Source organism: Trachinotus anak, unplaced genomic scaffold (assembly GCF_046630095.1).
Source record: "Trachinotus anak isolate AG129_WGS33_773 ecotype Australia unplaced genomic scaffold, CSIRO_AGI_Tana_v1 ptg000015l, whole genome shotgun sequence".
NCBI lineage: Eukaryota > Metazoa > Chordata > Actinopteri > Carangiformes > Carangidae > Trachinotus > Trachinotus anak.
Window position 1 is genome coordinate 7,697,830 of NW_027273866.1, and position 27,211 is coordinate 7,725,040.

General features: G+C 41.4%; 1 protein-coding gene across 3 annotated transcripts in view; it reads left to right on the forward strand.

The window, feature by feature from the left end:
• Window positions 1–27,211, forward strand: part of aqr (aquarius intron-binding spliceosomal factor) — a 46,903-nt gene that overhangs the window by 16,212 nt on the left and 3,480 nt on the right. For all 3 annotated transcript variants that reach the window (XM_071497859.1, XM_071497861.1, XM_071497860.1), the window contains exons 20-33: window positions 709–878; window positions 1,936–2,177; window positions 2,344–2,493; window positions 3,250–3,319; window positions 4,670–4,780; window positions 5,391–5,500; window positions 8,653–8,788; window positions 10,498–10,707; window positions 12,981–13,118; window positions 13,218–13,289; window positions 13,966–14,153; window positions 14,278–14,449; window positions 18,162–18,332; window positions 24,473–24,558. In XM_071497859.1, the coding sequence (XP_071353960.1) occupies window positions 709–878; window positions 1,936–2,177; window positions 2,344–2,493; window positions 3,250–3,319; window positions 4,670–4,780; window positions 5,391–5,500; window positions 8,653–8,788; window positions 10,498–10,707; window positions 12,981–13,118; window positions 13,218–13,289; window positions 13,966–14,153; window positions 14,278–14,449; window positions 18,162–18,332; window positions 24,473–24,558 (2,026 nt within the window). The remainder of the gene's footprint in view (window positions 1–708; window positions 879–1,935; window positions 2,178–2,343; window positions 2,494–3,249; window positions 3,320–4,669; window positions 4,781–5,390; window positions 5,501–8,652; window positions 8,789–10,497; window positions 10,708–12,980; window positions 13,119–13,217; window positions 13,290–13,965; window positions 14,154–14,277; window positions 14,450–18,161; window positions 18,333–24,472; window positions 24,559–27,211) is intronic.

The following is a 27,211-nucleotide window of genomic DNA, read 5'->3' on the forward strand; positions in this document are numbered from 1 at the left end:
ACATACTTGTTTTAACTGGTCACACACTTAAGCCCAGCTGTCCACATTGTTATCCCATGGTGTTGAGGGTGTAGCTTTCACTCTTAAGTTGTCACCACACTCATCTTAGTGAGGGAGGGGTGTGTGAAGATCCCCACGTAACTATACACACATGTGAACACAGACACACATACAAATGCATGGGCACAGACATGAGAGGCCAGAAGGATTGAGTTTCGCTCTTCTGCTCTGTGCCCTGCAACTCTGCACAAGAATCTATTTAGACATCTGTGAGAGCTGCATTTGCTGCACCACACAGGCTCCCGATGGGAGTACGCCTAAAGCCCACAGCCTGTCAGTCAAACATGTAGGCCCTGTTCCTGAGGAGTCAGAGTACTACAGCAAAGCAAGCCATGGTGACCCTTTTTTTTTTTTTAAAAAAAGGGTACAATAAGGATAGAATGGAAATTATATTGAAATCATGGTGTTACCTCTGAGAATTAGTTGATTTAGATTCAGTATTAATATTGACCTTTGTCCCTTTGAAGCTTTTTTCTGTTTTCTGCTTTACTGTCCTGATCTGCGCTAAGGTTTTTATTTTGACTGTACATTTTGTGTCAGTGTTTTGAAAATTGCCACACAAATTTAGATTTATTACTTCTATATTTATCACTAAAGGTTAGAATTACCTCCTTGCTCTAACAAGTATGCTCCCCACCACTGTTCTAGGACCCGAACCAAAGCCTAAGCTGCGAGGAGACGCCAGAACGTTCCGAGTTTGGCTGGACCCGAACCAGTATCAACAAGACATGACCAGCAGTATTCAGAGTGGCACTGAAGACCCATATGAGACTTTCAACATCATCATGAGACGCAAACCCAAGGAGAATAATTTCAAGGTTCGGACAGCATGCCAAAGCACACAGATCACCCCTCACTGCACAATGTTTGAGTGCTTTATCTTCAGACCTTGAGCTCTGGTCCCACCAACACCACCTCTGAGTGATGTATCGCACATATTATACTCTTGGGAATTGTAGCTGTAAGGTTGGGGCCAGGGCAGCTCTGAGATTACCACCCATTCAAGGCCTTCCCAATGATCCCAATGAGAGACACTTCTCACTGGATATTCATGTCATATGCACTGCCACCTGTCTCTCACATTTAAAATCCCCCTTGTTGCAACAAGCCAACATTGTGTAGTATACTGTTGTTATGCTTTCTGTAGGAAAGCCAAACTGTGTTATATTGTCAGTTTAACATACAGGCATTCTCTGCATAACCCTGCTGTTAAAGAAGGTTAACTAAGGTAAATCTACAGTACAGTGTTTTCACAGATGTCAGTTTTTCATCAGATCATAGAGGTTATCCATTTGTATGGAATGTGTGAAAATCCCACCTGCCTTATGCTTTTTGCTCCATTTTGTTCAACATTTTTTTAGAACATCAACCATGCAAAAAAAAAACTGTTTGCTTTTTATCACATACTTTTATTTGAGAGCTTCTCATTACAGCCTTGTCAAATCAGCTTTTTCTAATTCCGCATACCCATTTCTGTCTTTCACAGCCAGAGCAATGACAGATGTTTTTGAAGTCTTGGTTTTTTTTTTCTTGAATTTGAATGCGCAGGAACTAATAGATATTCAAGAAACATTCTCCTTCATCTTTGATGTGTGACACAGATAAAAGTAAACATGTTTCCCTGCACAGTGTTTGATGCACAGGGTATTAGACAGTTTGCGTTTCATTAAAATATAATTGACAGACATACAAATTACCTGCTGTCCCATCAGCCCACCACAAATCTATTCTTAACCTGCTAAACCACCTCTTGTGGGATGGTTGTCTGGCATGCCTCATCCAGTGAGATTTTTCTCCTTCTTACTTCTTACTTTTTTAAAACTTAAACTTGTATATCGGTTTGATATTTGTCACATATTTGTTTCTCTGTTTCAGGCAGTGCTAGAGACCATCAGAAACCTGATGAACACAGAGTGTGTTGTCCCAGACTGGCTTCATGACATTATCCTAGGCTACGGCGACCCAGGCAGTGCCCACTATTCCAAAATGCCGAATCAGATCTCTGCATTGGACTTCAATGACACCTTTCTGTCCCTGGACCATTTACGTTCATGTTTCCCTGGTAACACCATAAAAGTCACCGAGGAGAATCCTGAACTGCAAGTTCCCCCTTTCAGGTAAAAATCAAAGATCCAATAATAAGGGAAAAAGAGAAAGGTCAGGTTAGATATTAGTATTTATTTACTTGCTGTAGTATAATTTTAATACTAGATCCAATTGATTATTGTAATATATATTGTATGATGGCCTAATGATCTCTCTTTCCTCCTTTTGCTTTCCCAGAATCAAGTTTCCCATCTCAAACAAAACAGACAAAGGGAAAAAGAGAAAGGCAGATGAAGAAGTGGAAGAAAAAGAGGAAGACATGACCTTGGTTGTTGAGCCCTATGTCACCCCCAACCGAGGGCCGTATCCCTACAACCAGCCCAAACGGTAAAAGGTCAACTTTACATGATTAGGGGTCAAAGAAGTTGTTGAGTGTTTATACCTTGACTCCTCTCTGAAGTCAGCATTCTGACCTCTAAGTGCAAGTTAAGATAGTTAAACCTTAACTTGCACTCTACCCACAGCATTAAGTAACAGTCATGCTTGAGGTCCAGGCCCAAGTGTATTATATTGTAACATACCACACGTACTCCTCTATCCAAAACATCTTCTCAGTATAAAAGACTGCAAGTCAAATGCTTATCATAGGTATCATAGGTACTCCCTGACTATTTTGATTTGTTTGTCCATGCTTGTCTCCATGGTACCTCTACTGGCTTGTTTGCTATGTAATGTGGTGGTGCTATTTTAGTTGTTGTTGTGCCTACATTAGTAGATGGAAATTTTTATGCAATTAAAGGTGAACAGAAACCGCTTTAATATTCCTGTACTGATTATAAAATCACAAAATAATTGCCCTGCATCAAAATTTAAGATTCATTCACTGGTGTTTTAGGATTTCCAGTTTGCACTTTGATATTTAAATCTTTATAGCAACAACATCAACATGTCCACAGGGAAACCCGACTTAACAATCTTTCAAAATGGTCTCAAAAAACTTCACAACAAAACTTGCGGCCTTAAGCATCTCTTAAAAAACAAATTAAAATATTTGAAAACAAATGTGTTTATGCTGTCAAGGCCATTTAGTGCTTTAGGCTTATTACTTGCTTTTCTAACATCAGCAATGTAAATTTCTTACAGGAATACAATTCAGTTCACTCCTACTCAGATCGAAGCCATTCGAGCTGGGATGCAGCCAGGACTCACCATGGTAAGCTCTTGGTATTGTTTCATTGTATAAGTGGCTCACACAAGTTTTATGGTTGAATTGAAGCTGTCCATAGACAATCTGCAAGATTTAGATTATATATTTGATAAAAATCACAGCAATTCAAAAGCCTCCAACAAATAGGAATTTTGGCTTCAACCGAAAAAGTGAACATCATGGACTTAATTAGGAGGACAAACTATATTTTAAATCCAGCCATATAAAGTTATCATGGATATCCTTGAGTGAGCGTGATGCTGTCTGGGCAAAGCCTCTTGTGGGTCCTCTGAGTGCTGATACTGCAGGTGCATGCTGTTCCAGCTCACTGTTATAATGCCAAAGATTTGAAGTCATTAATCTTAGTGATGTATATACCAAGGGGAATACCCTCAACAGTAAACATGCTGTTGTTTGCTGTCCCTATCTCCATCACTCATGTAAAGTGATTTTCCTGAAACCTTTACCGCTATGAATACACCCAGTTCAAATGCACATCCACAGCCACTTCATTTCAGCTTGCTTATTGTATCTCTAGAGTGGTGTAACACACACTGTTTTTGATAAAAGTGCCGTTCCACTGTGGTGATTGGAAGTTGGCAGCAGGGAGTTATTTATTGTGTAGCCAGCTGAAGTAAATATGGCAAGTAGGCTATCAGCAGAGTCATAAAACAACTCTGCATGCATACCTTCTCCGGCTCCTCTCCTCACTCCCTCTAACCTTCCTTCTTGGCATATGTCACAGTCATTAGCAGCCATAACAAACACACACTACCTCCTGGTCTGCCTAGCTTGGCTTTCATGTAGGGAAACCAAGGAGCTGATTATGTACTGATTTATGCAGGAATATCTAATTGTGCTTACTATTTTTAGCAGAAATTACTCACCTGAGAGCTGTTTCATGAATATGAATATTTATTTAATAAATTAGATGTGCTATTCCCCGCAGTTAAGTAAATATGAGGCTTATTATCATGATAACTTGTATACAGTGCTAAACTACTACTAGTATTTAGATGATAAGAAAAAACAGCGGTTTGTACCTCCTATAGCTCTTCTACTTTTTCAGTAGCTTTCTGCGTCCTCGCCCATCTGTGCGGTCAACGGGACCATCTTAGCATGCCAGGCAACACCACGTTGCATTGGGTCCGTCTGAGCATGGCTAATGATGGGGCACTCGCCTAGCCCGTTCTGACATGCCCATGGCCTAGCTGTCACAACCACTAGATTGTCTACAGGGGGAGTGCCTTTGCGCTGTAACCTAACTTCTGCTTGTGCTTCTCTTCTGTTTCCTTTTTGTTCTGTTTTTCCATTTCTTTCTTTCCACCCATTATTTACTTCCCTCTGTGTTTCTAGGTTGTAGGACCACCAGGTACTGGAAAGACAGATGTTGCCGTTCAGATCATCTCAAACCTCTATCACAACTTTCCTGAGCAGAGGACCCTGATAGTCACGCATTCAAACCAGGTTAACACACACACACACACACACACACACACACACACACACACACACACACACACACACACACACACACACACACACACACACACACAAAAGCCAGCTCTGATCTCTGAAAAGTTTCCCTAACACTCTTCTCAAAAACTGTGAAGCCGTCTAGAGAATTTACAGCTTGTGCTCAGAACTGCCCATTAATCAGGCGATAGTCATATTCAAACCTTGGAGGAAAAATTAAAATCTAAGCTCCCTTGTGCCCCGGTCTTCCCCCCTCAGTATTTAATCATAAAGTAATCTGCTGTTGTTTTACACCAGTGGAAGCTTGCCAGAAGGAACCTTATCCACAAGAGGTATAGCTGGATAAAATGATGAAATACCTTGTTCTCATGCAGCAGTTCTGCTTTCCATGTATATTTCTTATAGTGGAAAAGGCACTTGCTTCAAAGTAAGCTAAATAACACGTCAATCAAGAATCAGACCAAATTCATACATTGAGAAAAGAGTCAAAACAAATTTATATGCACAAGTACTGTTGATAGATGGCATTACATACACATCAAAGAAAGGGTTTTCCTTGTTTGATCATGTTTACTTGTTACCATGGTTCATTCTACACCAGGCTCTGAACCAGCTGTTTGAAAAGATCATGGCTCTAGACATCGATGAGCGTCACCTCCTGCGTCTGGGCCACGGAGAGGAGGAGCTGGAGACTGAGAAGGACTTCAGCAGGTGAGGACAGCGAGGGACAGGTGGAGAGAGAACACACGCACACATACACAGATAGATGCACCTAAACAAACAGAAATGCACATGTGAAAATCGAGACGTCAGTTCACACATGCATGTGTGAAAGTGCATTCAACAAATTGTTACAGCCTTACAGTGCCTATGCACTTCAGAGACAACCCTCACAGTTTGATCCCAGCCAACAACAACAACCACACACACACACACACACACACACACACACACACACACACACACACACATATTAAAGTAGCCCAGCTGCCCACATACATAATTAGTCTGAGCCAACACAGTGACAGGGCTACTCGATACTCCCATATGCCAGGCCAGGAACCTGGTTTATCTTCATTAGGCATTGTTGGCCTCTCAGGCCTTTCCACCAGTGTAAGGGATCTCTCTCTACAGCCCTGCGTTCATGGGCAGCGCATGTCTGATTAACCCTCTCATTACTATTCTGAACTACAAGAACTGACCCCGTACCTGTTTGCACCAGCCACTTTGAGAATAATCAAGGAGTGGATGGCAAAAAGCCATATTTGTAGATTTACCTCAGTCGTGAAAAACTTTCACATGAAACAAACAACATGAATGTTTGAAGTGTTTCCAGAACTGCCTAAAAGTCACTCTGGATAATTTGGAAACTTATTTTACTAAACAATGTTAATCCACTGGGGTCTGGATTATATAAAATCTGTAGCTGTGGCTGACCAAAATAAGAAAACCTGCATAACACCAACAAATTCTAGAAAATACTTAATCCATAATGTGTAGTGTGATGTACAAATAATTTAAATGATTAACGCAATGTTTAAGAACCTTTTTTATAAGGTGAACAGCAAAGTAGCTGTAGTAATGTAATTTTCCAACCTCAGGGATACATGAAACCATTTAGTTAATAATCAATTTACAACAATATGATGGGATAATTAAATGAATAAATACATGAATGAATAAAAAATTACATGAATAAATACATTTCATTTCAGAATTTTAAGACCGGGTCAGGAGGGAGCCCCTCTTCAATCTGGTGGATGACATTACCTGACTGTTATTTAATTTAATGAAGCCAGCGTGTAGTTTTACCCCCCAAATTGTTTTAGAACTTTCTTTGTCTACACCCTAATGGGCACATAAAACACACAGCACTGCTATTCCTTATACTGCACTGGTGGCAGGGCATAGAACAAATAGCCTCAGACAAGAACCACTAGAGTCCTGTTAAGGAAGCTCCAGTAGTTCCCAGCTCTCTCTCACCCACGTCTTTTTATAAGATCCACTCTGTCTGTGTGTGTGTCTGTGTGTCTGTGTGTCTGTGCGTCTGTGCGTGTCTGTCTGTGCGTGTCTGTGTGTGTGTGTAATGCCTTGAAGGATAATGACTCAGTCCTCACTACTGAGACATAGTGAGATGAGAAAAGAGAAGGTGGGGGGCAGTGCACTTTAAGCACTCATGACAGACTTGAGAAGAAGAGATTATCTCACGATACTCAAAACATTTACAGTTCTACATGACTGTTGCTATATTTAACACCATTATTAGATGAATCAGCCAGAGACCTTTTTTTTTAACTAGCAATTCTTTTTAGCCTGCTTTCAAATATAAATAGAACAGTATTATTAAATATTATTAAGTTTTTATGCTGTTACTATTTAAAGTGTCCTTACAGCCTACTTTGTTAATTACCACCTTATCCATTGTTGGCACCCAGCAAACTGCACCCTACATCTCTTAGCAACACTTGTAGAGGAGGGAGGGTGGGGTTATGTATGTCGCTCATTTGCTGTGAGACTATTGCTCAGTGTAAGAATATGACTTTATTATGGCTAGTGTTGTATGGGAACTGTGGTCTGCACGTGGAGGCAGTCTGTTACCTTCTTAAATTATGCAGTAACACAGATATAAAAGAAAGAGCTTTGGCTAGCAGCATTTAATATGTTCCTGCCTGCCTGGCTGCCTCATAACAACATGCAGACTCCACACTCCTTCCACCCCACTGACACCAGCGAGAGGAAAGAGCCAGAGAGTTTTAATTAACACTGTATATGAGATGAAAAATGGAAGGCAGTGCTCCTCTGAATGCCTAACAAAGGGAAAGCTACAGCACTACCAATTAACAATGCCTCCATGCATTTCGTGATGAATTTTGTGCCGTTTTAATGAGATTTTGAGCGCGGTGCATAGGGGAGATCACATCTAGTTGTTGACAGTCTCTATTTGCTCCCTAGATTCATTAAAATCCGTATCCTCCTCCAGGTTCAAGCACAGTTTCTACTGATGTCTGCAAGTTTTACCTTGATTGGATTTCAATACTAAAAAAATAAAAGTATTACCATGTCAATAAATGCAGACTGTCGTTCACACCTGTGATTCTATTTTGGGTTTCTGTCACAGAGAGTAGCTGAATGCATTACGGGTCTGTCATCCTTGGAAGCACGTTAACATCATTTTTATTTAATTTTATTCAGGTCAAACAGACAGATCAGTGTGATCATACAAGAGTCATCTGCTGACTGAGGATCACAGGGTCTAAAAATAGAACTCACCTCTAGTATTACCCTGCGACCCCTCCCACTTCCTGTCCCCTTCCTGTGTGTGCTGCTTGTCTCGTTGCCACCTGCTAATTGCTTTTAAGCAGCATTGTTAAGATGCACAAAGGGATGCAAGATAGAACCTAAACAAACCTTGTGTACAGCCAGGGACAGTTACTGCCCCCTCTAACCTCTGTAAGCAAGGGTCATATTTACAAAATATCTGACACTCTAAAGCACTGTATACCCTCATGCGAGCAGAATTTGAGTACCTGCATGCTCTGAACCAAAGGCAGAAACACAGATCAGCTCAGCTCTATGAATCAATTGATGGGCAATAAACAATCTGATGCCATGTTGAGAAGTGATCCAGATCAGATCAGAGGCTTAATCCACAAGGAAACATCATAGAACTCGTTTGTCACATGCAGTAGTTTGTCTGAAGTGACAATCGGGGTAGCTACACCATTATGAAGGTCTCTCATAAGCATCTATCATTTTACATTTTAGTTGCCCCACATGATTTGTAACTTACTGTTTATCCTTAATACAAAAAGGTAAACTGATTGACAGTTGTTAACTAACTATGCTGTGCTGTCTGTCTCCAGATACGGCAGGGTAAACTATGTCCTAGCCAGAAGGCTGGAGCTCCTCAAAGAGGTGGCGAGGTTGCAGGAGAGCTTGGATGTCCCAGGAGACGTTTCTTACACCTGTGAGACTGCTGGCCACTTCTACCTCTACCAGGTAAGACTATAATTAGGTGCGTATGTGTTTTTGTTATGCGCAGAGATAAAAATGTGATTGAGTCATGAGCTGTTGTTTTATAGGGTATGCCTCTTATTTTGTTCTTGGCATAAAGATTCAGCAAAACAAACCTTTAATAATCCTGGTGTTTTTGCAGCCGCTCCTCTCCATCCTGCTATTAATCCTTTAAACATCCTTGAAATTTGTGTTTGGATATTACTATTGATTTATGGTGGGAGAGAGAGAGAGTTAAGGGGATCCAGGAGATATTTTGCAGAATTAATTAGAATGGATTTCTATTGTTTGTCCTATTCCTCAGACATATTCATGCCAATCAAATTCAGACATTATTGAACTTTCCATTCCCCAGACTCACTGCTGTTTTTGCCTAGACTACAAATACTTAGAAACAGTCTCAACTCTCGTTGTTTATTCCTGTCACCTAATTATCACTGTCCTCTCGGGCTGCAGGAAAAATGCCTCCACAGTCAAATACTTACTTGCATTCTCATGCTTCAGTAGCACAGTTCTAAAATAGACATGATAGACCTTTGTAACAAGAAGTGTAGAGTGTAACTGTCATATTCAGTGTCACAGAGAGCTCAGTTTCATATCCAACCTTTTTTTTTCTGAAAAAAAAACAAAAAAAAAACAAGCAACTGTCAGTCAAGTATCACATCACATCACATCACATCACATCACAACAGTAATGTGAGACATTATAAACAGTGCAAAGATGCCAATAACATAGTTTTCAGAGGTGGTAATTTCTCATTTCTCTCTTATGGTAGATAGTTGGTGAGTCAAAGCCATAACAAATACCATGGCTGTTACATGAGCTGCAGTGTCAGAGTTTATCATGGTGTTCATGGTGCCGTTTTTGCACCTTGCTGTCAGTCTGTAAGTGGTCTCTCAGGCTCTCAGTCACACACAAACACCCTAATGTGGTTCCTTATTAAACTGATGCTGCATGGAGATTAAATTCTCAACCCACGCCTCATTTAAGCTCAGTTCTTTTATTTATGTAGCTCTGAAAACTGGCCATTGTTGTTGTATTGTGACATTGTAAGATAGGACTGTGAAGAAATTGTTCCGAATCTTTAAACATTAACAGACTTCAATGATCAGTTATAACAATGTGTATGTAGACATAAATAAGGTTTTGATGGGGGTCTTAATAGTCCGTACAGATACTTAACACACAATTAAGTTGAGTTCTCCAGCAGACTCATTAATTTCATCCTTAAAGTTGTTTTTTCACAAGGGTGAAAACAACAACTAGGCTACCCTGCTGTTTGGTTGAAGCTGGTTTATTAGGTGCTCAGCAGGGGCACCTCTGTAAGAGTGAGGCTATCTGCTCTCATTTGTTCATGTGTGTATAATGTGCTTCTAACTATGGTCAAAGAAAATGTAACAAGCACCATTTAAGCTGGGCTGAGCCTTGCGAAAACCCCAAGTGTGCTCATGCGGCATTTTGCAACATTAAACCTCCATCAACCAACTGGTGCAGTTTTTTTGTGATTTTCGAAGTTTAAACATAACTGTGGTTCCACGGCGCTGTGGTTTTATCTTTTCAGTTAATATAATTTCAGTAGCTGTGATACATGAGAGCCACGTGGATACAGTTGATACTGAACACAAAATACCGCGACTGACAGTCAGACTACATTCAGAGGGTGCTGTATGTCTGCTCTCTCTTACCATTCCAGGTGATATCTCGCTGGGAAGAATACATGAGCAAAGTCAGGCCTAAGCAGGGCAAGAAAGTGGAGGTGGAGGCTGTGGCTGCACACTTTCCCTTTCACAAGTACTTCGCCAACGCCCCCCAGCCAGTGTTCAAGGGTCGGTCGTATGAGGAGGACATGGACATTGCAGAGGGCTGCTACCGTCACATCAAGAAAATATTTACCCAGCTGGAAGTAAGAAGGTCACACACACACACACACACACACACACACACACACACACACACACACACACACACACACACAGTATACACATTCCCCCACTGCTGAGCAACACCCAGCAGGATGTAAAGAGGTTACCAAAGTGCATTAAGGTAAGGCAAATTTATTTCTAGGGCACATGTCATTACAGTTAAATTCAATGCGCTTTACATTAAAATGCACAACAACAAATAACATATGCAGAAGCACACACAAACACACACACACAGCTTAGGTCAGCCGTATTTGATGTTGCTCACAGGCTGTTTGCCAGCTGTGTGTCCAGGTGTTGAACATTCCCTCATGCACAAGTAACTGTGCCTTACTGGCCACCGTAGTGACAGGTTGTTGAGATTAACAGTAATTGGTCAGACACTGACTGTCTCTTTGTGGATGTGTCTGCTTCTGAGTAGCTGTTCTGCCACTTTTATCTTGTAGACATCACTTGTCTCTGCTTCAGTCGAAAGAGTGTTCATTATGTAAGGTACTGAACAGCACTTGTATTATACCTGTAGATATGTTTGCTGACCCTCTGGAAAAGATAAGCAACACAACAAAATGATGAAAGCTACTACTACTCATATTTTTTTACTTTCTCTGTCACTCTTTTTCGCACTCTTTCACATTCACAAACACACAGCTGAAGATGTGTTATCATTCCTCCTCAACCCATGGAGTATTTCTATAGGGATAATAATAACTTTTCAGATTTATGGGAACACCAAGAAGGTCTCTGAAAAGCAATAAAGAAGTTATTGGCTGGAGGTAATATCCCAACACGTGTGGTGACCTTGATTTATCTGGCTGGCCTCTGTATCACTGCATCACAGCACCTCTCCCTCCTCCCTCAGCCTCACCCATGCTGCAGTGAAATCTGTACACCCATTAAGAGGTATTGCTGTCTGCGGTGCAGGGTAGGGAAAGCAACATTCTGCTGAATTTGCTTATCTGTCTGCTTTTTCAAATGTAAAAGCAGTTTGGAGTAAGCTGTCATAGGAATATCCTAAGAATTTATTGCTCGACAGACAGACAGACAGACAGGGACACAGTGTGCCTCCTGAGATTGTTCTCTGTAGACATCTCCAGTTTCCTCCTCTGCAGTCCCACTCATCTTTACCGCTCATTATTTCTTTTTGGTTTTTTTTTCCTCTCTTCCCTCCCAGTGTCCCTGAATCCTTACCATCTTGATTTCACCCCTCAACCACTGTGGAGCCACGAGGGTTAAAAATAGATCCCATCAATATTGCATGTTTTGATTGGTTTAATATTAATGCTAAAATAGTAACACATCAAAAATTTATACCCCAAGTGCTGTCCAAGTCTATTCCTCCCATCCTCCCTCCCTCTCTTCCTTAGCTGCCCCTATACAGCTAGTGTGGCAACCTGAAAATAGCTCGCCTGTTTACCCATATCCTCACTACAGTGTGGTTTTCACACTGCCGTGATATCAGCTTCCTGAATTGAATTGACTCATATTTTGGTTAAAAACTGGCCATAAATTTTCCATTACAGTATAAGCCATGTAAGAAAATCTGTGCTAAAGTGAGTGCTCCTCAAGCTGAAATTATTAAACAGCAAACTACACAAAGTATACTCCTCTGCAGAGCAGTCGTGCGTCTGACTGGTCTCTGTATCACTTCATCATGGGAAAAGAGGAGACTGTCTCCTAATGAGAGAAAACAGAGGGATTGTGTTAATGATATGTTTCATTAAAAACCAGGGTAGGTTACCAGTCACTTCATGTCTTTTGTGACTGTCTTGTAGTCTTGTGTAAAAATGAATAGTGGAAATTGGAGCTATTCAAGTGCTAGGTCTTAAGCTTCTAAAACACCTACATCTATTGAATGTGGGGAGATAGAACAATGCATCCGATGTGTTTTCAGGATATTGAACTGTGCCTTTTTTTTCTATTAAAGGTGCTATTACTCCACCTTGGATGATCATCTCATCCATCTTCTTTCACAGTAATCATCCACCATTTTGTCACATTTTGTCACCTTCCAGTAACCATTAGTTTCCCCTCACAACCCCAGTGTGAGAAAATGAAAAACAAAATATAAGTGCATTCACAAAGAGATGAGTACATGATAGATATCTAACTGAGCTAAGTTTTTCACATCTCTTAATCAAGACGTTTTCAATTGATTATGGAAGGTTGTGGTTTCTCTTGATTTGTTTTGGCCATGTGACTCATGCCTATTTATTAAACACCTGACACCCACCTTCTGTCTTGTCTACCCTGGAAGGAGTTTAGAGCCTTTGAGCTGCTGAGGAGTGGACTGGACCGCTCCAAGTATCTGCTAGTGAAGGAAGCCAAAATCATCGCTATGACCTGTACACATGCTGCACTCAAACGTCATGACCTGGTCGAGCTGGGATTTAAGGTAGAGTCTTCTTAGTTGAGGAAAAGATTTGACAACCTGGTTCAGCTTTACTGTTGTTACTTTAAGTATTTGTGTTAAATTGCTGATTCTTTTCATTAGTACGACAACATCCTGATGGAAGAAGCTGCTCAGATTCTGGAGATCGAGACCTTCATCCCTCTATTGTTACAGGTAACATTCTCCTGACTAACTCCTAAAATCTCGATATGTGCATGCTTAATGAACAAGACTGAGATCTACACCTATGCTCTGCCTGAAATCAAGTGTTTAATCATTAACTCGGACTCTTGTTACTCTTCTGCTGCCTGACTTTCTCTGTTAAGGTCTGATTGGCTCCAAGCACAGTAATGGTAGTTGTCTTTAGTAGTTGTGCCTAATTGTCCGAGATAGTGCTGATGTCTGTTTACAGATGAGCTCATTAAGCACATCAGCCCATCCAACAACTTCGTCAGAGCTCCTCTCTTTATCTCCTTTCTCTAGTTAGCTATTGCCAGAGCCTTCTTCCAGGTATACATCACAGTTAAACTGTTTATTTCCCCTCCTCCCCTTCCCTTTCATTATCCAGCCATTCATCTCTTATCAGCTCTGGACTTACAAAGCTTGGTATATCAGATTTGTCTGAGGTCAAGACCCAAATAAACCACATCTAATTAGCAAAATCTGGATGCATGACGCAGTTAAGAGTAAAATACAAGCTGGCCCTTCATGCTTCACTGCCTTCCTGGACTTTAAAGGACCGGTGTGTAGGATTTATGGGGATCTATTTGCTATCTATTTAGTCTATTTAGTATTCTCTCTAACAGGTGTTCTCACCACTTATTTTTTTCCTGTCTTCCTCTCTCCACAGAACCCAGAGGATGGCTACAGCAGGCTGAAACGCTGGATCATGATTGGAGACCACCACCAGTTGCCCCCTGTTATCAAAAACATGGCCTTCCAGAAGTACTCCAACATGGAGCAGTCTCTGTTCACCCGATTTGTGCGCTTGGGAGTGCCCACCATAGATCTGGATGCGCAGGGCCGTGCACGTGCAAGGTGGGTCACCCTGGCAATAATGGTCAGTTTTGACTGACAGTGTTAGTGGTTGTTGTTGTCATCTCACTTAATGGGCATACAGTAACAACAGTGTGTCTTGTGTTTCTGTGTCCCTGTCCCGCAGCCTGTGTAATCTGTACAACTGGCGCTACAAACACCTGGGGAACCTGCCTCATGTCCAACAACTGCCTGAGTTCCAGGTGCCCAACCCAGGCCTAACCTTTGACTTCCAGCTAATTAATGTGGAGGACTTCAATGGGGTGGGAGAATCCGAGCCCAACCCTTACTTCTACCAGGTCAGTAGTACACACTACAGAACATAAATACACACACAGCACAACTGTTATTGAAAAGAATGTAGTGCATGCAAAAATAATCTGTCTGCCTGCCAGTGATAGCACACTGGTTGGCAGACACACATCTGTTTCTTTATACTGTTAGAAATCCACTGTAAAAACCATTTTTCAATCCCAAACAACATAAATATCACCTAAAAAGAAGGAATGTCTACATTACTTCAGTTTGGATAACACCAGTATTCAGTACATCTGTACCACAGGTGTACACACAATGTTGGAACAGCAGAAATAGTTCATGTTACAAAATGTATGGCAGGTTCCAAGCACAATTTATACACTCCTTTACACAGATACACACTCATGCACACTTAGTTCCATCAGAGTAGAGAACCATATTCTTCCCTGGCCTCCATTTCCCCTGAATTGGTCGCTGCGCAGCGGTTCATTCATTTTTAAAATTTAATGGTTTAGCTACCAGTCCATATGATAAATTCATAACCCTGCTTGGTCTGCAGCAAACATTGGCTGCCCAGCAGAGACCACTGGGTTTGTCCTTCACACCAGGAACCAGATTGTGTTTCATCGTGACATTGCAGAGACACCCAAGACTGTGGGTGGGCTGGGGGGTTGGGATTATAGGAGTATGTAAAAAGAAGAATGTTTACTTTTGCACCACACTAGCACAGGATCCCAAATGTTATTGTCAAATATAACAGCAGAGTTAGCATGTAAATGTTGACAGCAAAACTAGTTACTTTATTATTTAGTGGTTCTGAAAAACTGTTCTTTTTACTAAAGTAAGGAAGCTAAAACCAGAGTAGTTGTTACAGAGATATAATATCATTTTTACCATAAACACAACAGAGCTTGTAGTGATCAAAGACCTGGCAGTAATTAGATAGAAAATAAAACAATTAAGACACTGACACTTTGTTTATAAGCTGCATGGCCAATGAACATATCACAGTGCCTCATGTTCGTGCAGCATCTCACATTGTGCAGGCTCATGTCCATGAAGCTTCTTATTGTTCTTAAATCCAGACCATGTGCACTTCTCGAGGCGGCAGGTCACATGAACCTCAACTCCATTTGCCTGTTGCCATTTTCTGGTTCCTCAAGGGAATTGAGCATGCACAGACACACGCACACGCACACACACACTTTGCAGGGGGGATAAATTGGACACTAGAGAAGCAGTTGTATCCAGTGCTTTCCGAATGCCTGTCACAGCTGAACAAACACAGCACAGACCCTGTTTTACACTTACACAGCAACTGCACACCCATCATACACACAAAAACGTACAGTATTTGCACACAGACACTCCACAGTCCAAAGGTTTGTTCCTGCTTCTCCGGCTCATTTGCTAAAGCACTTTACATATTGAGTCTCAGCCTGATGACAGTACTTCCAAAGTTGTCAAACGGCTCATACAGAGTCAGCGCTTATCTAAATCCACATCTTCTGTTGTTAGAAAAAGACTTTACTCAGCCACTAGGTTTGATAGTCGAGGTTGTTCTGCTTCACAAGCTCCATTGAAAACTGTATAAGAGTGAAAGGCATGGTGGGCTTTACTCACGGGTTGTCTAGATTTATACCTTTTATTACCGCTTATGTGTTTGTATGTACACTACAAGCCTCTCTCAGCTTCTGTCTCTATTTCATGTCTCCATCCTCCACAGTCCTCATGCAGCCTCGGGCCTCTGGCTCAAACTCCAATGGGTTGGTTCTGACCTTGTTGTTATGGTTACCAAGTTCTCTGAGGTGTTAGGGCATTGGATCACATTTATGTTAAACATGCACATGAAGTAGGGAAAGCTGGAAATGCCAGCCAGATGTCTACTTGGATATTACTCCTCGCATGTGTGTGTGACTCATGCATATGTTAATGGTTCTCGTGATCTTTTTGCTTCTGCAAACTGTAAAGCAACCTCATTAGTATTTTTAATGTAGTCAAATGCTCAACTGAAAACAGGGATCTACAGCAACAACCTTGATCTTAAATCTCAAATTAAGCGATGTCTTAACCACCTTGTTTACTCTTGTTCTTGGTAAAACACAGTGTTGGAGCAGGACGTAACAGTAAGGGCACAGCCAGACCAAGCACTCAATACTTGTGGGCGGATCAGTCATCTTGTCACTGACATGCAGATAATGTTAAAATATCATAATGAGTTTCAACATTTTGTAGATAATTTTGAATAATCACTTAAAAAAAACACAGAAGCCCATACTGCCAAACTTGAATAAAATATTGGTAGAAGCATGGTGTGGTCATTAAAGATATGAATTTCTGCCATTTGGTGACAGGTAATAGGGGAAGAACAACAAAGGCTGTCACTGTTTTTGATGTGTTGACTCCAGTGCAGCTGGTCCATGAACTGTTGATGAAGCTGCATAAATTATTATCAAAGATGTGAGGCTGCAGTCCAGGCTTAATTGAAACTGCATGAATAATGCATACTGTTACCTTTTTTTGGTCACATTTGAAGGGCACAGTATAGCCTTAGAGCTTGGATGCACACGCACATGCTGAGGAATTTGTAAAAGTAAAACTGTGAAGTAGGTGAATGAGGTATGCAGTGTTGGCCTTTACATTTGGTCACATTTGGAGGACAACAGACTTATGATTTAGTCCCAGGGCCTGGAGATTTGGAATTGGAAATGAGAGATAAATAATAGTGTGTTTGCACATTTACATGCTCAAGGCAGTGCTGTTGTTTGACTGTTACTCCTGTAACACTTGTTATGTAATTATTCAGGTTGTCCGTATGTCTGTCTCATGAACGTAATACAGGAACTGAGTCAAATTTGATGGTCAAAGGTCAAGGTTACTGTGACCTCACAAAACACATTTTTGGCCATGCCTCAAAACGGTAATAATGCTGATTATGAAAATGAATAGATTTATATCCAAACTGTCAAAGCTCAACTTCACTGTGACATCATAATGTTCTGCAAAAACCCAAATGCGACATGGCGGAGGCATACAACCATAAGGTGTGGGAGGTAATTCTAGCTTTCCTATAGAATCTGGAAACACCTGGCAGCGGCTATTTTGGAAAGTCTTGCCTGTCACACTTCAAATGCAGTGATATTAGTTGCGTATTGTGAAAACTTTCTGCCACCAGAATGAGCAATGAAACTTTTAATGATGCAGGCTTTTGTCATACTTCTGAAAACACAATTAACACAAATATTCCTCACTTAATGAATATGAAAGCCACTGTAGAAATATGCGATTCACCCTCCTTGTTTCTGTCCCAGAATTGGACATTTTGTCCCAGACCGGCTAGTGGTGGTGTTGAGCTCTGTCTGAGGCAATTAATTCCAGCCCAAATCAGATGGCTACTCATGCATGAATGAGCGGGCTTTTATCTGGCTGGAAAGTTAAACACTTGACAGGCGAGAAAGGGCCAGAGCAAGATATTACAAGAGAATGAGAAGAGCAAGGTGTCAAACACAGCAGACAGCCCTGGATGTGCTGAGAGGGATGAGAGACCCACGTACTTGGGCGTAGCTGGGCTCAGTTCAGCTTGATTAACTGCTTTGATTAACTAGAAAACCATATTGTTGCACAAAAGATTTTTAGAGGTCAGTTTCCCAAACATCAGATTTGTCCTTGCCTCATTGCTTATGTACAATACTGTATAGTTAAAATATAATAACGTTAACCTTAACCTCTCTTTTTTTCTCTCCTCCTATGAAGAACCTGGCAGAGGCTGAGTATTCTGTGGCTCTGTACATGTACATGCGTCTACTGGGCTACCCTGCTGATCGCATCAGCATCCTGACCACCTACAATGGGCAGAAACACCTGATCAGAGACGTCATCAACCAACGCTGTGCTGGCAATCCCTTCTTCGGACAGCCTAACAAGGTAAGGACGCGTGTACCTCTTGACAAGTGCACATAGTTGCATGCAAAGGGTAGGATCCAACTCATTCTACCACGTGTCTCCCTATGAAATGCTAGAGGAGCTTTTTTAAAGGGTGTGAGTTTGCACGCTGAAATGAGCTTTTATGCAGCATCTTGTCACAGAACAAGTTGTTCATGGTAATTGATTGATGTAGTTGTTCAGTGAGGGGGCTAAACATCTAAATCAAATTGGTAAGTGAATGTAATAACATCAGAACTCAGCTTTCTGTAGCAGTATTACTTTACATTGCAAGTACTGTGCTTGGCAGCCTTGCAAGTATTCAGTCTGGTTTTGTGTCATCTCTGTACTTTTTATGAGTCCTTCTTTTACAAGGAAAGGGCCTTTAGTACCCGAAAAGCCACCTAAAGGACATGTACACCTTTCACAATTCATGTAGCACCGAAACACACAGCAGATTCCGCATGCATGAACAGTACACGCTCATAATATCACTTGAGGGTGACACATTTCTTCTCTTCTCCTTGTCAGGAAGGAATCCACAGTCCCAGCAGACGTGTTTTCACTTCATATATATGTGTAGGACTCAGGCTGGTTTTGTAGGGGCATACCTAACACACATGAACACAGTTTTTTCACAGCTCCAGATGTCAGCTGCTATCAATTCACCAACCTCTTATCCTCTTACAGTGAGAGAGAAATTCACAGCTCTCAATTCTCACAAGGCTTTTGCGGTTTCTGCCTACTGTTACCACAGACACACTGTTCCTAACTAATTCTGTAACTAACTAAATTTCCCAATTGTCATTTATACTTGCAATATAACATACAGGAATCTTTGAATTTTAGTGAATCTCCAAAAAAATTCCTTCTGGCTGTAAGATTAATGAGTGGCTCATGCAGACTGCTCATTTGCTTTACACAGTTTTAGGCAAAGTAAAAAAAAAAAAAAAAAAAAAAAAAAAAATTGTTCATGGCATTCATTCCAGCTCCACCAAATCATGAGACCATTAAGACTGCTGCAGGTCATGAGACCCAAATAGAGCAGGACACTGCTGTGCCCTCTGTCCACCACAGTGTAACGGCCAACTGCATACCTCTCTAAATGAGACTCACTGAGGAGTGTGCAAGAGTGTGTGTGTTTGAGAAAACAATTTAAAATGAAGGTGGATACTTAGAGAGTGGGTGTAAACTCTGTGCTGTTTTCATCCCTTAAGGATCCCTGTTGGGTTGCCTTCATGCAGCCCACATTATTCCCCTGAACTCCTCTTGCCTCTCCTCTTCCTTTCCTTACTTTACACTGCGTTAAGTCAGCAACCCGCTGGCACTGTTTCCCATCCCTGTTCTGTTTGTACTACTAAATGCTTTTACCCGCTAGCCTCAGGTTAAGCTTTCCTCTCTCTTTATTCTTTTTCCCTGTTCGCATTCTCTCACCTTTCTTTGGTCTGTGTTCTTCAGGCCTTTCACGCACTTAACAATGTCACAGACTATTTAGGCATTCAGGAGAAAGTTGCAAGGTTGGAGTGAAAACAGCACCTCACCCATCATTTGGAGTGTCATTGTGCCATAGTGACAAGGGGTCAGCTTGTCTCCATTAATACTGGGACCTGTTCAGACATGTTGCATATTTTTACTGTTTCTTGTGTAGTTTGAATCATAAAGCAAAGTGGTTCTTCATACTGGTCAATGAAATTGCAGCATTACATATAAATATGACAATATTCTTAAGCTTTTGGGAATTTTATGGGAAAGTTAATGTTGGGTTTTATTCTTTTTTTTTAATGTGATCAAATATCACAAAACAAACAAAACCAACAATGCATCAGTCTGCCAAAGAAAACACAGACATGACTTAGAAGTGATTTAACAGTGCATTTTGATAGCACTATTTTCAGCCATTGATAAATATGAATTTGGTGCCATACTGAGTATTTGCATCAGCAGGATGGTGTTTGTTGCATGAACTCAAAATAAACTACAGTAGCCAAGTTCATCGCAAAAAAAAGAACGTGTCACCCAGTGGAGCAGTGTGCCTCACTCATGTACTTTTAATAGTTTTAGAGGGAGGGGGTGTATCAGTCTTAGTTAGTAAGATCCATTAATAGTTGGTTAGGACAAGCTGTCAAATGCTGTCATTAATTGTCTAATAAGAATGGTTTATAGTTTAAATGAATGGTGCATTAATGGTGTTTACTGACCCCTTGTTGTTGTGTCTGTATTTTGTGCCGTGCAACCCTACCTTGTTGCTCTGTCATCAAGTATGTCCCCTGTCCTGACAGCTATCCAGAAATTGTGCTTGGTCATGTTAAATGTCCTGCAATGTTAAGACACAAAGCACTATTCTTCGTGGTCATGGCCTTAGTCGGTATGCATGCCCAGTCATAAAGTGACAGGGGTGACAGGCTTTATATTTGCTGAGAAGAAAGAAGGCCAGAGAGGGAGAGAGATGAAAAAGAGAAAGGGGCTCTTGTGGGAAAATGCTGAGCAGCTGAAAGGTCATGGCGCTGAGCACTGGGTCCACAGTTTGTCTGACAATGTGTCACAGTGGCTAAAACCCAGCAAATGTCAACAGCCAGCACACTTTACTGTCATGACTTTAATTAGACAGAAAAGGAGAGGGAGGCCAGTTAGCACCAGTCAGTGCCTTAAACTCAAATAAACACTAGCCTAAGCTGTCTACTGAATCCCAAACACAGCAGTTGGTATACATATGCATGTGATTATGCAGTTGTGCATTTTTAATGATGTTTGGTTTTTTTTTTTTAGTTTACTCTGTAAATTTTATGGACAAAGTCAATTTGAAATGTGTTTCTTTTGGTGCTGTTTTAAATTTATTCATCCAGGTGACTAACAAAAACTTTATCACACAAATGAAAACTAGACTCAGAGTCATTACATCTCTTGTTCCCACTTAAGTGTCATCCCACTCCTTACAGCAGGCCAGGCGATAAAATCCAACAGAGAGGGAGGTGTAAGTGATTGTGATGAAGTTAATCTGTTTTAAGTTAGTTTGGATGCACATCAACAATCAAGAACAGATTATTAAGCAAGGAAAACTGTGCCTTTTGAAGCTTCAAGTTCACCATGTGCATCCCTCCCTTAATCAATTCTCATGGCTACACACACACACACACACACACACACACACACACACACACACACACACACACACACACACACACACACACACTTTTCTTACATTGGTTTGAGGGCACTGAATGACATAATGCATTCCCTAGCTCCTTACCCTAACCTTAACTGTCACAACTGAATGTGTAAACCTAACCTTAAACACCCAAGTCTGAACCCTCGACTATTTAAACCTGTGGGGTTCAGGATTTGGTCTCCACAAAGCTGTCAGACCCAACACATATAATGAGTTCCCCGTGTTTGGACCCCATGAATTCAGTAAAACAAAACCCAGAACCACACACACACTCTTTAACCATCCTTTCTGTGGAATCCCTTCTTCTTCTGAGACCAGGAACCTCCATAACAACAGCAAAGCAAGTTCTGTTGAGTGGCCAAAAGTACAACTAGAACTAGAACAAAACTATGTGCTATAACTGCATGTTGACATCGACGGGAAACATGTCTTCTTTAAATGACCCAGCATGCCTTTTTTGACAGATATGAAATCCTGAGACACATGCAGATTTGAAGCCTAAATAATTAAAACATTACACTGTCATCCCTGAGAGGCTGTTGAGAAAAATGTAATAATTCGACAGTGACCTGTGCAAATTCCAGCACATAGTTGCCCTGAATAAGACATAGCAGGGTGGAAAGAATGACTAACAAAGCAAGACAGAGAGGAGCGATCCACAGTTGACCATTAGCTGAGAGACAGTGTGTCATTGTCTTCATGAAAATAATTGTCAGTTAACTTGCAATCAGCAACAATCTGTTTGTTTGTGTGTGCACAAATATGCACCTCACAGCACAATCTGTGTGTGTTTTTGTGCTTCTTTGTGTCCACAGACATGCATGTGCCACAATGACGTGACCTCTGTAATTCACTCCTTGGAAGATTTCTCATAAATAACTAAACACCATGCAAATTGCTATGCCTTGGGGAGATTCTCTATCTGGGCTTCGTTGTCACTGTCTGTGGACTAAGAATAACTCCCTCTCTTAAGCACCCCTTCTCTGCAAAACAAGTTGCAGCGTTTCACTTTAAACCTTGCAGTTATAGCCCCTTAAGTCCTTCGTTGTTACAGCCTACTTCACCAAAGGGTCTGCTGGAGTTTGTCTGTGTGTGCCGCGATTGTGTGGACATGTGCGTGCATTCACATCATGGCCATGTGACTTCAACATTGAACATTTGACTTAAACATACAGCCCTTGACGCCTCGTGCTATTGTAAAACCGACATATTGTTGCCTCTGGTGCTGCACCTGTTCTACATAGCAACAGAGAGACCTAAATAAATATTGGTGTACTACCTCAATGGCCCCGTTGCACTCTCTTTTACATATTCACACACGCTCTCCCCACATTGCCCTCCTGTTACCCAAAAGGGATTTTTGAGGGGTTTTGGTGGAGGGAGTTCCAGGATCACTTCAAGTTGTTTTAGCCTAAAGGGTAAGACCACAGGATGACTTATTTAGCATGTGTGGTTCATGGGTGGTTGATGTCGCCCTGGGCCTGTGTGGCTTCTCGATGGTAGCTGATGTCCTATTGATCCACTCTAGAGTGCTGAGAAGAAAAGCCAACCTCTTTCTGCTGGGCTTTGGGTTTCTCTGCATGTAGCCTATATAACCACACAACAGCAAAGGACTTATGACTTTTTGTAACCTTTTGTTTGTGTGACCTTATTTTCACACAGTCTTACCTTAAGTAAGTTAAAGCTCACAGGGTTCCTTCCAAAATGGTTGTCATTGCCATTACTAAGTGGGAGGACAAGCTGGTTTTAGAAGTGTTTTTTCCTGATTTGTATTCCCATTTCATATTTATCTTCAAATGTCTCAATGTTACTTAATATTAAAAATGTGGACTCTCCCTGATTATGTAATGAAACTATAGCTTTTTGTTAGGACCATCAGTTTTAATCATTTCAGCTACATTTCTGAGAAATCAGTTTTCTGTCAGTTTAGCAGACAGATCTTATTACCACAGTCTGCTTAAACCTTGGCTGCTGTTGCTATGGAGATCATGTTAAAAAAAAAAAAAACGAAAAAAAAACTTAGATGTTTCTTGCTGAAATGCACTTTGGGAGTTGTAGTAGTAAACTCAATAAATATTTTCACAAACACATTTGTTCATCTTTTGTGCTGATGATTTGAGAGTTTCATACCAATCCAAGGTGTAGAAATGCTCCAGCTGTGGCTCATGTGAATCATATTACATTGTCAGTGGGAAAATGAATGGGACTTTTACTTCTGGAACTTGGGGTGTCCAAAGTAGCTCTCCACCTTGGCAACTCTGTTAAAGATGGACACAAAATCCAGGCATCTGAGAATTAAAAACTTGAAGAATAAAGAGCTAGTATTAGTAGCTAACATTGCATAGAGTAAAGTGATACAAGATATAGCAATACTATGGCTTGCATCTCATGAATTTTCTGGCTTTGTATGTGTGACAAAGTCAAAACACAGCTCTGTTCTTCATGTACAGGAATAAGTACATTTCTCAGCAAGACAGGATTACCAGGTTATAAAAGCAAGTTGGCTGACACAAATTTCCTTTTGCTTTGAAAAAAAAAATCCCACAGAGAGCCACTTCTCCTTCATTCTCTGTCTCCCTGAAATAATCTCTGATCTAGTCGAGCAGTGAGGCCCCCAGTACCCTGGCCCTGAGTCTCATGGGCCCAGGTAAGAGGCTAGTTGTGGCAAATACCCTCTAAGCCGTATTAGCCCCGCTGGCTGCCCATGTGGCCAACAGCGATAACAGCAATAACAAGAAAATACAGTCACCGTCGCTCATCTTTCCCCCCTCAAAAATAAATAAAGAAAAGAAAAGAATTTAAGACGGAAAGCAGTCTCGCTCGTGTTTCTAAACATTTCAGCTAAATCCCTGCAGCTACCTAAAATGCAAACACTCATTTACTTTGCAAAATACATTGCTTAGTTTGCATATCTTTGATATTTATGTGTATTTGTGTCTTTTTTTGTTCATTAATGAATATGTTTGTGTCCATGCAGGTGACAACAGTGGACAGGTTCCAGGGTCAGCAGAATGACTACATCATCCTCTCACTGGTCCGCACCAAAGCTGTGGGACACCTGAGGTAATTACTTCAATGCATGCCAAGCAGAAAAACTTACCTGACCCAAAATAGACACCTTCAGCAGCTTTTCTACTACAAATATACTTGTGTACTAAGAACGACACCTAAGATACACATCCTCCAGGAAAACAACACAGCAGAAATGTAGGCACTTAACTCTCTGGAGACAGCTGCTCTCAGGAGGCGTTCTCTCTTTGTGATGTGCAACTACTGAATGCAATTTGCTAAGGGACAAAAAAACAATAACACTGTGCCTGTCTGGAAGTATGTATGAGCTTAATTTGAGACAGGGGATGCTTCAGGACAGGAGCATGTCTGTGGAGCTGACTGTACCTTTTGTCCCGGTTAAGAGAAGCTATTGTGCTCTGATGATTGGGTGGAGAATATCGAACAAAGAGCTCTGCTCTGATCAAAGACAAACCATATAACGGTGATTAAGAGGCATGATGGTTAACCAAACTGCAGTGGTTGCTTTTATGTCTTTTCATTCCATGTCCCATTGGTCTCCGCTTAACTACAGTCCCTTGCTGGCCTTTCTTCTTAATGTTCAACTCAGCCTCCTTATCTCTCCGCTCCCTCTTCTCCTCACTGCCGCCTCCCTCCTCATTTCCTTGAATTGATTCGTAGTGAAATGGCCTTCACTCCTCGGCTGCCATGAGATCCTGATGAGCCCTTCACACTTAATATGCTGCATGTTTTAATACCAGACAATTGAGACTGAACTCTTCCACAGCACTTAAACTTGCCATGCTGGCCTCTGCCTGTGATGTACAGTGGCTGCTGTTGGAATGGCACTGCTCACAGCTTTATCACAGATGCACTGCCAGTGCATTCATCCATCCTCACATTGGACAGTCTGCAAATTGGAACCCCGATGCAAATAATAACTCATTCCGTTTGTGGCTAAACGCATGTCCCTCCCCTCAACACCCTACTCTTTAGCTTGGTTAGTTTTAGAGGGCAGAGAAAACACTTAAAAACTCTATTTTGATCTTTCCTCATCTCGTAGATAAAGCAGTGACTTGATGCTGCTGAGTGCAGCGGGCCACAGAAAGTGGTCGTTTATCTTGCTAGCAGCACCCGCTCTCCTCTCAGTATCATTTATTTGATCTTGTCTTACAATGGATATTACACCCTGCCTTGCACACATTCTCAGCTCCACACCGTGTGGGCTGACTGTCAAATGCATCCCTGTAACAATGTGTGTTAAAGTTGCAGTTACTCATTGAGGGGGGATTGTTAAGTACCACCGTTTCTATTCTCCTGCATAGGGACTTTTATCAAGGACATTAAACTAAAGGGCCCTGAAAACCTAGTTTTTCAATCGGCTTCTTAGTACAAGTGATGCTCTGTGATCCTAGGCTCTTTCTGTCAAAGTTGAAATATTTGTGGTTATTTCACATGCGAATATTTGACTCTAAATTTGATGAGTTGTGTGGTTAGTTGATTACAGACATGCTCTTGCACCTTATTGAAACAATGTTCTGTTCTTCCTGAACTGTTGGAATTAAAAGCTCCCTTGTCATGCATACCTGTAGTCCTTCGGTTTGCCACAGAATAAAACAAGAGCTTTCAAAGAAAAGAACACCAAGCCCACTGTCAAACATGGACCCCCACACCTCCAGACAGCTTCCTCTGGAGCCACAAAAGGCTTTACACAACTTTTTAAACATATGCACTAGTACTGCCCGAGACCTGTAAATAGACTTAAATGTATAAACTCATCCTGCTTCCCCTTAAATAACAGAGCAATTAAGATACCATTGTTTTGCATTAACTTAAGATTCATTCATATCTGATATCCTGACACTTATGAATGGGCAGTTGAGGGGTTGGAAAGGCTGTCTTTCTTGTGTTTTTCACATACTGGGATCACTGTGGCATGCCACTGACTTTTACCTCACAATCCTCCTCCCCCCCGCATCTCTCCTCATGGCAATCTGCTGCCGTGACAACCACAGGGGACACAGCTGACCATATGATGAGCTGACCCTTGCTTTCACAGGAGAAGCATTCCTGCTGATAACACACAGGCACACTCACGTGTAGGAGCACACTCTTTGACAGGAAAGCACAGATCCAGACACACTCTGACATGAACACACACACACATGTGGGAACACACTCACAAACGGTACTAGTCCACTTTGCCCCTGCCATGTCACAGCTCAGCTCAGGTGGGCGTCCCTCAGTTGTGCCAGGTCCACAGGCTATCAAGCTTCGTGATTGGTTCATCTCTTCTAGAGCTCTGTGCTCATTGGTTGTAGGCATTTGTAGTTTGTCTCTGTGGAGATGTTGTGTTTTCATGTTTCATTTTGTACCATGCAGCCTCTCTCACTCCAAATGTGCATTAATTTTCACGTAAATCTATAGGCTGCACACGTTAACACACTCATAAACACTGCACAATGGTTTCTATAAGCCTTTTTTTCATTCTACATACTCATGGAACTCATCATGCATATTGCAAGATTAATCCTCTTAATCTCATGAAGTGCTACGGTGGACTCCATATTCCACTTTTTTGGCTGCATGTCAGTTTGTGTAGTGTATGTGGTCATGTGAATTAGCGAATCTGTACAAGCATGACCGTGTGCCAGATTCTTCTACATCAAACCTAAGACTGTTTTCAGAATCATCGCAACAGCATGAG